At 42.3% G+C, this 14,828-nt stretch overlaps 1 protein-coding gene across 7 annotated transcripts in view; it reads right to left on the bottom strand.

Moving 5' to 3' along the window:
- The window catches only part of SLC5A7 (solute carrier family 5 member 7), a 29,134-nt gene extending 15,641 nt beyond the window's left edge, over window positions 1-13,493 (bottom strand). Inside the window, exons 1-3 of one of the 7 annotated variants that reach the window (XM_079972760.1) lie at window positions 13,414-13,469; window positions 2,788-3,481; window positions 1,403-1,630 (exon numbers count right to left, since the gene is read on the bottom strand). In XM_079972760.1, coding sequence (XP_079828886.1) covers window positions 1,403-1,580 — 178 coding nt within the window. In that variant the 5' untranslated portion in view covers window positions 1,581-1,630; window positions 2,788-3,481; window positions 13,414-13,469. Of the gene's footprint in view, window positions 1-1,402; window positions 1,631-2,787; window positions 3,550-5,947; window positions 6,739-13,413 lie in introns of those variants that run through there. The other 6 variants (XM_079972762.1, XM_079972763.1, XM_079972761.1 and 3 more) reach the window with 6 other exon arrangements.
- Between the last annotated feature and the right edge of the window lie 1,335 nt (window positions 13,494-14,828).

Below are 14,828 nucleotides of genomic sequence, written 5' to 3'. Positions count from 1 at the left end.
GCTACTCTGGAATTTTTGTTCACAATAGGCAGCCTTTCAAATCATGAGCAATAATTACACCTTGAAGTAAAAGGAGAATAATGGCTCCAATTCTTTAATCAAAATGGTGGAAGAAGGCAGACTTTTTCTTGCTTTAACTGATATACTATTTCCCCTCCCCAGTTACAAATCTGAACCCCAACCTAGCCTGTATTTGAATGAAAATTTCAATGAAATCAACAGGAACTCATTCGTTCAACAAAGTTATGCACTTATTTGCAAATTAGTGCTGGACAAGTTTAATCGTAAACCTGAAATTGACTGCACAAAGAAGGGAAGAAAACACTGAAAGAATAATTAAATTTGGAACTGAAATGGTTTTTCTTTTGAATGAATTATCTTGTTTCTGAAGCAAAGCCCTTTATAACAAGTAGAGTGGGGACATTTCAGATCTCATGCCATTTTACACCAATCTGAAATGTCACTTTGGCAATTCTTGTAACTGAAGGCCCAGCCACAAACATTTTAAACATTTTGGTGCATGATGACTCACCGTTCGGCTCCTTTGCCCTCTCTGATGATGTCATCATGGAGTCAACGCGGCCTGACATTGTGTATAGGAAAGTAGATGTGTATATTGACCCATATTTTCTTCTGATATCTATGCAACATGAAGGCTGCAATCCTATGTTGGGACTAAGTCCCATGACACAGAGTCAGACTTACTTCTGAGTAAACATGTACCAGATTGAACTGCACGAACTACTTAGCTACGTTGGGTTAACTGAAAATATCTTGCCTAAGTTGCTTTGAAGATCAGCATGTGAGATCCCAAATTACAGTATGTGGTTAAATTATAATAAGGCTGGCCCAGTGAAATTCTTTGTAAAGCGCTACTGTAGTTGATGGCTACGTTTGGTTTAGATTTAACTTGGTGCACCTACAATGGCATTTGTCACATGATATTTTGATCCTTCCCTATATGCAACATGATTGTCCTATTCCTTGCAATATTCAGAAGCTATATACATATGATGCATGCCGCGTTGATGAACTGCTCTGGCTCCTGCTGGATATTGTGAAGGTAACAGGAGATGCGACTCATTCATTAGCTAGTTTTTATAACAAACAACAAGGGGGGAATATTCTATAAATCATGGTTATATCGACCTGTTCATACTGCATTATTCAGTAAGCCCAGTGGGGTGCATTTTCCAGTGGTGAAAAGAAAACACACAAGTACAGTTCTCAGTGTGACTACTCAGAAGCAACTGGTTGAAGCCTTCCTGTCAGAACTATTTATGTGGCATGCAATTTTACTGGCAGCTAAGCAGCACCGTGAACAATGCACGGCTTACATTTAAATTCATGTCAGAGGAAGGATGTAGACACTTGAATAACAGGTAAAAAGAGAGGAACATACCCGTCATGGTAAATCCACCAACCAGCAAGCCAATATCTCTTCCGCCAACTATAATAGCTTCCCTACGATCTCCATCACTACCGCTGTTTTTGGTTTTCCATGCAGCCCATATTCCAACAAAGAGGATAGCCAGGTAGAACACAATGATAGCAATCAGTCCCGCCACATGAAAAGCCATGTTGAAGCCTCTTGACACTTCTCTGGATTGCTATTTCATTAACATGAGAGCTAAACAAAAGGTAATAACATATTATGCATATCAGTTGTACATGGCAAAAAACCCCAACAACCCTGAGTCCATATCAGAAAATAACATGATTGTCTTATCCTACAGTTCATCCTGATATGATTATGCTACTTCAGATGTAACCTGTTTTATGTTTCAGATAATCCACACACATTTCCTAAACATTGTAACATCTCCAAACAAATATTTCAATCTAAAAATCAAAGTGTCGGCTAGAAACTTGGTTGAAACAAAGTCACTTTATTTAAATCTTTCTTATAGATGATAAAACCGAAATGTCAGTTCAAAATCAAAGAATTCTCCATAAACCTCAAGAATATGAAAAAAGCAGCTTAAAATAGTATACAATGGTGAGCACATTTACTTTTTTGGTTAAAAAAGAGCCAACGCTTCCTTAACCAAAAACCAGTATCACAAAACAATTAAATTATTGCTCAAAGAATGAAGGTCAGAAATGAAGTTATTTCTGCCACTTTTGCAAGCGTAGCTCTCATTTTCATAAGAATGACATTTCTGTCCCTTGAAAAGGTCTGCCTCAAGTTTGCCGTTAAAAGAAACTCATCACTAGAAGATTTAAAGTGTGAATAGAATCCAACAAAATCAATAGCTCACATGAACGAATGACAGAAAAGAGTAGAACTATTATCAACAGTTGATGTACCTTAGTCTGTCTCCCCCCATTCCTTCAGAATATACTTTTGCTTTCACAGCTAACCTACATTTAACATGGAATCGAAAAGTGCGTTTTTGATCAAAACAAGAATGTCCATGAAAGGTTTTCTGTGTGACATAAATATTTAAGTCTCCGTAAGAATCAGAGTAAAGTATGATCCAATTAGCTGACCTAAGCAGGGGCATCCAAGCAGGGTTTGGTAATTCCTTTCCCTCCACCCCATCATTAGTGACTATTTCCTTAGAAATTGTTGATCAGCTTCTAAAGTTTGAGCAAAAGCAGGTTGCCGGAGGTGACATTTGAGTTTACACAGCCAATTTCTAAACTCCCAGACTAGCGTCAGTAACAAGTTAGATTTATTGGATTACTCACAACCCTTGCAAAAACAGGCATTGTTCCCGGCACAACTATCACCTCCTCCCAACTCCCCCTCTTTTGTTTCACTTATCCTCACCCCCAATTCACCTCTTTTTCCAGCAGATATCCTCTTCTCCCTTCTTCCTCTGAGCTCTGCCTCTACTTTCCCTTGATCTGGCATCAAGCAGCTCAATCCCAGCACCTTGTGTTCACCCACAGAGGCAGAGTGTGAGAAGCAGCTTTCCCTTTCTTTAAAGGGACAGGCACAATTGCAAAGAGCTCCAGTCCTACGAGAATTTCAGGCTAGTCTGTACACATCCAGGGTCCTGTGTAGCACAGAAGGGAAGCCAGACATCTTCCTTTCCCTAAGAGGCTGAATTTCCTCACTTTTGGGGAACTGGTGCCTTCCCTTCTATTTCACCCCGTTCCCAATGGTTCTGTGAGACTACAGCTATGGAGGCAGTCAGAGCATCAGCCATTCTCAGTGGGAGAATTACCTAGGGCTCCACTCTCAAGGGAGAAGCAATTCTTTCAGGAGGTGATCAGGAACAGCAAAACAGAAGGCCCTTGGCCTGGATTAACCCACTACCCAGCCCACTGCCACAGATGCTGTTTCCCTTCTTCTCCCCCTCCTATTGAACCTATGCTCGTTTGGGGGCCTGCGTGTGGTTATTGGATTAAAAGAGGCGATTCTGTTATAAAGGAGTGGGGTGCGGAGACTGCATCCGTCAGAGCTGGGACAAACACGTCACAGGGCAAATGGGGGCTGTGGGGCAGAGATGACTCAACAGAGCGTGATCTGCTACGTGGGGGAGAGAATGAAGAGAAGAGTGGAAAAAGACAATGAGTGTGGGACTGGAACATGAGACAAAATGCCAAGGGGTGAGTTTTAGGGTCCAAGACTGAGCAATCAGGAAAGGGAGACTTTGTCAGCAGTAGAAGTCCCCCCCCCCTCTCTCTCTCTCTGTGTGTGTGTGTGTGTGTATTTGTGTGTTTGTAACATTGTTCGAAAACATTCAAGCGGCTTAAGTAAAATGATTAGGTTTATTAGATTTTTATCCTGACTTGCCTCCACAAAAAGGAAAGAGTGCTCATATTACTTTTGCTGAATTCAGGAATTTTAACATCACTGTGGGGATTCTCTATTGTCCCAGTAACTTGGCTGTCACAGTGTTTTGCCATAAAATTGCAAAATATGTGGCAAACCATCTCCTATAATTTCCTTTCATTCTCAAAGAATCTATTTCATTTGCCAAGAAGACCCAGTGAAAGCTTGAATATTTACTCCCAGTGTACGAGATAGCAGCTGTGCAGGAGTGTAGGTGCAGAACCTGGGAGCAAGTCCCATTGAGCATAGCAGGACTTAAAGTAAAGGTAAAGGTAAAGGTACCCCTGCCCGTACGGGCCAGTCTTGACAGACTCTGGGGTTGTGCGCCCATCTCACTTAAGAGGCCAGGGGCCAGCGCTGTCCGGAGACACTTCCGGGTCACGTGGCCAGCGTGACATCGCTGCTCTGGCCAGAGCCTATTTATCTACTTGCACCCGGAGGTGCTTTCGAACTGCTAGGTTGGCAGGCGCTGGGACCGAGCAGCGGGAGCGCACCCCGCCGCAGGGATTCGAACCGCCGACCTTTCGATTGGCAAGCCCTAGGCGCTGAGGCTTTAACCCACAGCGCCACCTGCGTCCCTATAGCAGGACTTAGTTTTGAGTAAATACGTATGAGGTTAAAAAGCCCTTTTAAATTTTGTACTTATTGGTGATGCAGGTGAGCACTGTTCACCAGCTTCCAAGTGGGGACCATTGTGGGCCATATGCCCCTGGTCATCTTCTGAAATGAAAGTTGGTTAAATGAGATTTGGCATTCTATCAACATCTGGAGGGACACAGGTTCCCCATCCCTGCTTTAAGATAGTAAATAGCTCCAGATGGAGCTAAGTATTAGTGACCCCATCATAAAATGAGTGCTTCTACTATCCCAGATTGTTTGGGCATCTTTCTCTGGGTTGTTAGTGTGGGAGATTAACACAGCCAAACATAACAGTACATATTCAGCAGTAAGAAAGGGGTTAAGGATCACAAAGTTCTGTATTGGTAGAGAAGACTCAGATTGGTCGTGACTTCTCACCTTTGGGGAGGGAGGAAACAAAGGTTGTTTCCTGTTCCTCTCTCTCTCCCCCCCTCTTTGAACCATGTAACTTAGCAGATGCCTGAGGCTGAGGCTCCAAACTTCTGTATTTGATAACCAAGAATACCTTACCAATGTTGTTTCTGCTGTAGCATTCAATGATGCATGGGCGAGACCACTGATTACTGTAAGTAAAGCATTTAAACTTACTTAAGGTTGTAGTCTATTCACTTTGAGATGAGTAGAGGTGGGGAAGCACATTATCAGTGCTTAACACTGGGATATTTACAGGTCTAACAACCTATATTTTCCACACTTTGCAAACGTTGCACGTATTTCTGTTTTAAACTCTACTGGGGTCTGTTTTGGCTAAAGAGTGAGTCGAGCCCCACATTATTTAATTCAGGCAGTCAGCTTTTCTTTTTTTACTTTTGTAGTTTCCCACACAAGTGGGATTTCAGAATTAACTGGCATCCCCCAGTTATGTCCCAAAAGTTAGATCCTTATATATGAATATCTGTCCATGGCCCAGGCTGCTGATTTTTAACCCTTCATTTTCCTGCCTGCAGTCCTTGCTTGTGCAAGGGACTTTGCTGATCAGGCTATAGGCAGGAAGAGGAAGGTATACAGTGGGGGGGGGCAATCATGAAGACTGTGTGGAGTATGGGCAGAGGAAGCCCATATCTCATGCGGTTGAATTGTACCTAGTCAGCTCTTATCCAGGCTGCCTGGACAATGACAGTTTTCAGGTGCAAGGGCACATTATCCAGGCACTTGGCTCGAGATAAACAGAACAAACAAGAATAATACTGCAAGAAGTTGTATTGCACTTGTTTTCTTTTTTGTCACATTAGCCTGAAATCCTAAGGGCATTTTTGTGGAAACAAGTTTCCACTGAAGTCAGTGAAACCTGCTTAAGTTTGCATGCGCAGGAGTGGCTGTATAGATATGAAACGACAAAAGTATATATAGCTTCTTGATTACAGCTTCTTGGTTTACATTCCACAGACATTTGTTTTCCCTTATTAAATTTGTGCACTTGTATTGCACACAGGCGTTCTCACAGCGGCTTACAAAAGTAGCTTAAAAATTCAAATGACAAATTCTGCAAAATCCTGTACTGTATGTCACCCTGATCCTTACCTGCCATATTAACAAAAGTCTATGTGGCTTTTTAAATAGGATCTTTCAGATGAGACATTCAGCACATTCAGCTTATTGACTTCTTTGAAGAGAACTGACATATGAATAAGTGCCCTTAGAAGAACATCCCTTGCAAACTTCAATTCCTTTATGGTGCAGGCTGCTATGCACCATTAAATGATGTAACAGATATCTTTCCAGGGGAGTAGACCAACATTTTTTATTTTTAAATAAGACTATGTAACATGGAAAAAGAGTGAAAATATACACAATGAAGGTATGTGGCAGGTGTTTTGGGTCCACCCCCTCCCTTGCAAGTATTCTGATAAGTTATCCTACACAAAACAAGCTTAAGCAAAGTACTGTAGTGTGCTTTCATATGGAGTAGAAGACTATTACCCAAATGAAAGAAGCAACTAAACTGTCTCATTTGCTCTCTGTGAGTTTATGACCAAGAACCTCATCACTATGATATATAGACTCTCTGGGACTCCAGGAGCACACAAGCCCATCCACATCTTAACTCAAAGCAATCAGTGACTGTTGATTTCTTTCAGAAAGATTTTCCATTTCCATGCCTTCTTTTCCCCCTCCCCCTTCAATTCCAGGCAGGTGGTTTGTCTAATCAATGGCTGGATAATTTCTTTGGGGACTCTGTAGTTGCTTAAAGAAATTGTACTGGGACACTCAAGATGAATGACATCCTGAAAGCCACAATTTCAGTCTGCGGCCTTAGTTCTGTATGTATGTATGCTTTCTGATAATTCTGCTGTAAAGCATTTCTTAAATTAAGCATCTGCCACCCAAAAAGTTTGTAAACCTGGCTTTAATGGGAAAGCCCACACTAACCGAAAGCCAGCCCCTTCCCTTCACCTTTTGTGATTAACCCTAAATTGATGCTAACATGTTTGGGCTAAAATTGCAAGGAGGGCTTCTGGAGGATTTTTTGATGGCCTTCCCTCTCCCCCTCATTGCTTGATGATCATTGTGGTACAAATGGATGGTGCAGCCATTTTACCATTTTAGCATATGATGTTTGCCTTGCCTAAAGGCCTCATCTCTTTACATGACAGCTGTGATGCACAGGGCCTCATCATGGGAGCCCAGTTACCTCACTGACATGCCACTCCTCACCTCACTGAAAGCCTAAGGCCAACAGCCAAAACTTTGTTTGGCACATCTTTATATTTTGTTCATATCTGTTATCCAGTACAGTGGTACCTCAGGTTACATATGCTTCAGGTTACATGCGCTTCAGGTTACAGACTCCGCTAACCCAGAAATAGTACCTCGGGTTAAGAACTTTGCTTCAGGATGAGAACAGAAATTGTGCTCCGGCGGCGCGGCAGCAGCAGGAGGCCCCATTAGCTAAAGTGGTGCTTCAGGTTAAGAACAGTTTCAGGTTAAGAATGGACCTCCGGAATGAATTAAGTACGTAACCAGAGGTACCACTGTACTGTTCGTTGACCAAGCCCAAAGCATATCCAGATAAAACTTCAGAGGGCCTGCATACATATTGTGTGCTGGATAGAGGAGAGTCCCCTGCGGCAATGGGAAAGCACGCCTTGGTTTAAGAATGCTTTGGTTTAAGAATGGACTTCCAGAACGGATTAAGTTCATAAACCAAGGCACCACTGTATAGAGAGAACAGATTTGCTTATTTAGTTTGTACAGGGAGGAGAAACATGTGGATTGATAACATGGATCTGCAATATTGGACCTGGTTCACTCAGCTTTTCCAGGTCTTCTCCACTTGTATTCATTTTTGACACTGTAGACGGAAGTGCCCATAAAGAAGTGAGACAGAAAGGCCATAAATTAGTCTATTTTCACAAAGCTGCTTTTTAGTACAGTGGTGCTTCTGCAGATTTATTAGGAGGTTGTCGCAGCCTCTGCTTTTATAACTTTAAACAAATTACACAGAGACTCTCTGTTTCCCCTCTTCCACCCCCCCCAGCCCAGAAAGCTTTTTATAAAACCATATTTCAAAAGTGGTTCATAATTTATTATGTATACACTGGTGCTATGCAAGCGACACAGTTGTTAGACCTAATGAGAAAACATGAGAGGCCTTGTGCGATTCAAATAGACGACATAAAACCTACAAGAACCTGAAATCCTTTCAGCTAATGTTTAAGGAAGCCTTACAAAGTCAAAGTCAAATCATGCTTCTTATTCCATTCTTTACTCATGCCAGGGCTGCCTATATTCAGCATGGGGGCTAATTCTATCAGTTTTTACTGACAGAAACCCCTCACAACCAGAGTCTCACAAGGGCTCTCTCCTTTCTGTTACTCATGCTCCATAGGGTTAGGGAACCTTTGGTTATCCAGCTGTTGTTGTTGCCCTTCAGATCCCATCTGCTCCAGCCAGTGTGGTCAAGTGTCATGGATGATGGGAGCTGAGATCCAGCTATACCAGGAGGACCACAGGTTCCCCACTCCTATCCCAGAAGAAACCTTTCTTCAACTTGGTCTCTGCACTGCTCATCCATTTAGAAGCAGGATTAGCCCCCCCCCCATAATCTATTTTAGAAAAAGACAGATATTTCGGGGTGTCTAATTTCCATTTCATACCCCATGATTTTTTTTTCTTTTGCCCTTTCCTGAAAGCACTCAGTGTAATTGGCCAGGGTCGTTTAGGTAGCCAATTGCACAACTCTTGGGTGCCATTTTGTTTTCTGCATCTAGGTCACATGTGCTCTAGATCTATAATACGGTAGTCACTCCTTACTCTGTGAATGTTAGTCTTGCCCCTCTACATTTACATGTATTAACACTCTAACTTTTTTGCATTTAGAATCTTTATATTGTTCAATTATTTTTCATGTATTTATTGAACTTGTTGTTATGAATGAGTGAATGAATGAATGAATTCCATTTTTAACCCACCTTTCACCGTCAGGTCTCATGGTGGGGTAAAGGTAAAGGTAAAAGGACCCCTGATCATTAGGTCCAGTCATGGCCGACTCTGGGGTTGTGGCGCTCATCTTGCTTTATTGGCTGAGAGAGCCGGCGTACAGTTTCTGGGTCATGTGGCCAGCATGACTAAGCCGCTTCTGGCAAACCAGAGCAGCACACGGAAACGCTGTTTACCTTCCTGCCGGAGCGGTACCTATTTATCTACTTGCACTTTGACGTGCTTTCAAACTGCTAGGTTGGCAGGAGCAGGGACCGAGCAACGGGAGCTCACCCTGTCGTGGGGATTCGAACTGCTGACCTTCTGATCGGCAAGTCCTAGGCTCTGTGGTTTAACCCACAGCACATGGTGGGGTACAACAACTTAAAATTCAATATTAAAACAAATTACAGTCATATGACTTGCTTCTGTTTTCTTGATATTATGTTGATATGGATATTTTATTTATATGTTTTGATGATGTGCTACTGTCAGATGGTTTGAGATTAACACTGTTGATGGAAAAGCTATTTACAAATATTGGATGTCTGGAGCATGCGTGGACTATGCCTGTCTTGAACAACTTTGAAAACAATGTCCTTTTCCATCAGCATTTTTTTCAACCCCACCTTGATTAGTATTTGGTAGTGTTGCCAGGGTGTAGATAACATTGCTTTGGGATCACATTCTGCCCATGGATCTAGACCTTCCCTAGACCTTTGAGGGAAAATGTGCTGATTTTGTGAATTTCCCTTTTTGCTTTATTCTTGCCTTTTCTGTTAAAAACAAAAGCTTGTACATCAGATTACAATATCTGGCCTTTCAAGATATCACAAGTTTATGTTACAAAAAGGGATACGACAGGCACACAACAATGAAGTCACAAAAGAGGAGAAAAGAAGGGCAATGACCAAGATGCAAGTGGATACATTGGGCTGGATCCAGTCCAAGTTGTTCACACTTGGTTCCCATTAACACCAGTGAGATGAGTTAAACCATAACTAACATTTTGCATTGATTTTGGCAGGACTTGGGTGCAATTAACTTAGTCTGGATTCTACCTATTTACAGCACAATCCTCTACATGCCTACTTAGTAGTCCCACTAAATTAAATGGTAAATAGGTATAGGATTGCAACTACAATATATCTGAAATGTGACTACTACAAACATCCAAGGGCTAATCTTCCCAAAGCTACTCAACCATTTCAATTCCTTTTATAATTTTTAAAAATACCATATTCATATTATGGCTCAATTCAGATAAAAGATATGCAGCTGAGGTTCCCCAGAAGTGCCTGTGCAATTGGATGTAATATGTTTATGTAATATACCTAATTTGTTTTCCAGTAGGTGCAAACAACACTACAGTGGTACCCCAGGTTACATACGCTTCAGGTTACATACGCTTCAAGTTACAGACTTCACTAACTCAGAAATAGTACCTTGGGTTAAGAACTTTGCTTCAGGATGAGAACAGAAATTGTGCTCCGGTGGCGTGGCAGCAGCAGGAGGCCCCATTAGCTAAAGTGGTGTTTCAGGTTAAGAACTGTTTCAGGTTAAGTACGGACCTCCGGAACGAATTAAGTACTTAACCCGAGGTACCACTGTATTCGTCTTTTCTGTTTATTATATGCTGGAGATATACAAAGCACACAGCTAATCAGCACCATGGACAGAGAGCAAAGTGTCCCATGCATTTACTTTTGAAGCTTTTAAACTGGATTTGTGAGATCTGCTTTTTTTTTGGGGGGGGGAGTCTTCAAGAGAAATTGTTAAAACTAATCTCGCTTCAAAACCTATGTTGCTGGAGTCCAGCTCCCATCACTCCCAGACAATAGAATGATTCTATTAAAGCAACCTTCCTCAACTTGATGCCGTGAGGACGTTTTGGACTACAACTCCCATCAGCCTCAGCCATCATGGCCAATAATCAGGGATGATGGGTGTCATAGTCCAAAACATCTGGAGGACATCAGGTTAGAAAGTCTGTGTAAAGCATTATTAAAACAGCAATCCTATACACACAAGCCTGGGAGCGAGACTGCCTATTTTGAGGGGTCAGAAAGACATTATCCAGTACTCTCAATGGGGTTGTGAGAGGATCGCATTTGTCAAAGAAGGGTTTGTGTCCTTGGTTGTTTTTTTTAAAAAATAATCCGAAGGAAAACTAACTTGGTTGTTTTTATAACAGAACACACCCCATTGCTTTCCTTTTGTCTCCCTGGGCCTGTCATTCTTGGTGACAAAGGGTAAGAAAGTGGAGAAAAAGATGAGTCCCACACTGAAATTCTTGTTTTCCCATCTCCCTTTGCTGTCTCAAAAAATTAGAGAACATGAAGAAGAGCCATAACTCAGTGGTAAAGCCTCTGCTTTGCATGTGGAAAGTCCCAGGTTCCAACCTTGGCATCATCAGGCTAGGAAAGACTGTTTGGGCCATATTTGATGCTGTAATTCCACTGGTTCAACAGCCTTCTGTTACTTCCAGAACCTTTACACAAAGTCATCTCTGGAGGGCTGGGGACCAGAGCAGACTTGGAAGGTGTATGAAGGAAGGAGAGGAAACAGAAGTCCCATTGTACTAGTGGAACCCTGCTGGTACAGCAATGGATACAACTCTGTGTCTGAAATCCTGGGAAGCCACTGCCAGTTAGTGTAGACAATATTTTGTCTATTTGGTTCAGAATTTATAAACATCCTTACATTCAGAGAATATATGGTGTACAGAAACAGAACATAAAACCCTATAGAGATAATAAATCAGTGTTAAAGCATAAACCCTACCAAGAATTAAGAACAGCGACAATAAAATAGACTAATTTGGGAAGGCTTAAGAGACATAGTGGAGCAATTGCCTGGTGTAATATAAGGCAGCTTCGTGTTTTCATATATTCCTATGCTCTTTCATTTCAGCCCCCTAAATGTTTTGCTTTTTAATTCTTTTGCTGTACAAATTTCATAACAAATGCTGCAACCGGACTCAACTAAACCATAGTACATCCATGTATTATCAATAAATCAAATGTTGGGATGCAAAAATAAGAAACAACCCCTCACTCTAAAAAGAAAATAAACAAATTTGATCCAGAATCTCAAGAATGTTTTAAAGAGGGCTAGGATATGTCAGTTGACTTTTTCTCTGCCAAAATCTTTTATCTGACAATGACTCGTCTGTTACATGCTCCCCCCGCCACCCTTCCTCACATCAATCTTTCATGTAGCAACACAAAAGGAAATATAGCCAAGCATGTTAAATGACCTGAGGAAATATGGAGAGCAAAACAGGATAATTTCACAGGGTCTATGAAAAGACAGACAAACTATGCTATGAAGGCAATTGAGCAAACAGCAACAAAAACAAAATGGTAAACATGGATGGAAACTTGCCCAGAACTCAGCTAGCCACCTGAAATTTGTTTGTCCAGATGACAATAATCAGGGCACCTGTTCCATCAAAATTCCAATCAAAGCTATGAACTTGTATGAATTATAGAAGCACAAACAATACTGTAATGTGCGTGCTATTTTGACAGTTCTTTTTTGATGGCTTCTAAGTCATCCTCATCCCAACTGAGTAAGGGAGCACCTCTCACAGACGGAGAGAGGCAGAGACACACAGAGAGGATGTGTATACATAAAGCACATATAAGTAGATAGCAATCCAGGTCTGTGGAAATCCAGGTGTTCTTCCAACCTCAACCTGGGCAGCCAAGTTAATTTTGCTATCTTTTACAGGATGATTACTTTAGGGCATGTCATTTGATTGCCTCCTATTCATAAAAATCTACTGACCGATTACATTTCTGTTATCATGTCCTGAAATTTCTCCACTTTCTTGCACAGGTGTAATCATGTACTCTTGGACAGAGGCTTTTTTCTGACAGAGGGGAAAGCAGTCCCCCCCCCCATGGGTGCAGACATTATAATGTTGCCTGCTTGATATTAGAACTGTCAATTTTCTTTATTTGCAGCAAAGTAAGAAGTAGTATATTCTCTTTCATGTTTGCATTGATGTGATTCCCATCAGTTTACTGCCAAGCAAGCCAACTGAAGCAGAGCAGAGTTGTGCAAACATTTTATTCATTGAGCTGGAATATTTATTTTTTTTAAAAAAATTGTATGCAGAATTATTTCAATGCCTAGCTTTCTTGAAATACCTTTAAAGTAATTCCTTCAGGATGTCTGCCAACTTCTGCGTATAAGCTATTGATTGTTATTGTTCCTGTTTGCTCAGTTTTGATAGGAATGGAACTCTGGGATCCTGAGAGAAAAACTCCTGTCAAGCAAGGATAATACTTCATGCATTTGATTAACTAAACTCTAGTCCAGGAAAGCTTATGCCTCATTAAATGTTATTAGTCTTCTTAAGAGTCCTGGCTGTTTCGGCTAACTCTGAGGGTGTTACTCAGACTGCAGTTTTGTACACAGTGTCACAACTTTCCCACAAGTTCTGAGCCCAGTTTATTATCTGAAGACAACCTTCAAGTCCATGTGAACAGTTACAAGAGAGCTGACTATGATAACAGGCATTTTTGACACCTGAGGTAAACAACAAAATGGTGCCTCACCAAGCCAGAGAAGAAGGATTGAGTGAAGATCTGTATCAGGAACAAAGGGGGCGGGGAGCATAAAAATCTACATCGAGAGCAAGTGTGGAAGAAGACCAGCAGTGCCTCCCATTTGCCAACAGGCCACTGTGGCGGTTAATTTTTAAATCTGGCCTCCAAGGAAAGCACTTCAACTGTCGCTACCACCACTGAAGCAGACGATGCATTCCTTGAAGGCCTAATCTTCTGCCTCTGTGGATCCTGCCACCTGAGGCAGTCACCTCACCTTGCCTCATGGTTCAGCGAGGAGTTCCTCAGTTCATCATTCAAAATACCCCGTTCTATTTTCCCTGTAATGAACCACAGCTTTCCATGCCTTACTGAGCATGGTAAGACAGGCTGCTTTTTATTCCTTTTTGGGGTTTTGCTCCCATAGGTGTTCTCTCTCTCTAATTGTTGTTGTTGTTGTTTTACTTCGGCAACCCTTGACGTTTCCCCATGCAGGTGTGTGGGGGTGCCATTTTGGCGGCGGTAAGTCCTGCCACTTGGAGAACTGAGATCACTGTTAAGATATGGTTACCAGATTTTTTTCAATAAATCCGGGGACACTTTTTTTTTTTTTTTGAAGCTGAGTAGCAACAGGGACGTGGGTGGGACGTGGGTGGTGCTGTGGGTTAAAACACAGAGCCTAGGACTTGCCGATCAGAAGGTCGGTGGTTCGAATCCCCGTGGCAGGGTGAGCTCCCGTTGGTCGGTCCCTGCTCCTGCCAACCTAGCAGTTCGAAAGCATGTCAAAATGCAAGTAGATAAATAGGTACTGCTCTGGCAGGAAGGTAAAGGGCGTTTCCATGCACTGCTCTGGTTCGCCAGAAGCGGCTTAGTCATGCTGGCCACATGACCCGGAAACTGTACGCCGGCTCCCTTGGCCAGTAAAGCAAGATGAGTGCTGCAACCCCAGAGTTGGTCATGACTGGACCTAATGGTCAGGGGTCCCTTTACCTTTACCTTAGCAACAGAGAATCAGTAGTGGAGATGGTGAGGCAAAAGACCCTGGGCCCAAGTACATATGCATATTGTATAAAGGCGCAAAGCCCTTCTTTCGAACCCTGTGAAACATAAATGCGGTTTTTTTAAAAAAAACTGGGCAACGGTGCTCCCCCGATCTCCTGCCCCCTTCCTCCTTTGTTTTGACTGATCAGGGGAGGCTTGGGAGTCACAGGTGGGCAGCTGTTGCCCAGTTTTTTTAAAAAAAACTCTGCACATTTATGTTTCACAGGGTGCAAAATAAGGGCTTTGCACCTTGCCTGGCAGAGAAACCATGTGCCTTCTGCCCCTCCTGGGCGGCGCCTGCCCGCCCGTGACTCCCGAGCCTTCTCCAATCTGTCAAAACAAAGGGGGAAGTGGGCAGGAGATCTGTACCACCGGACGTCCCTGGT

The sequence above is a fragment of the Podarcis cretensis genome (genome assembly GCF_951804945.1).
Source record: "Podarcis cretensis genome assembly, chromosome: 4".
Taxonomy (NCBI): Eukaryota; Metazoa; Chordata; class Lepidosauria; order Squamata; family Lacertidae; genus Podarcis; species Podarcis cretensis.
The sequence above is the reverse complement of the archived record's forward strand: the minus strand, read 5'-3'. Positions and strand labels throughout refer to the sequence as shown.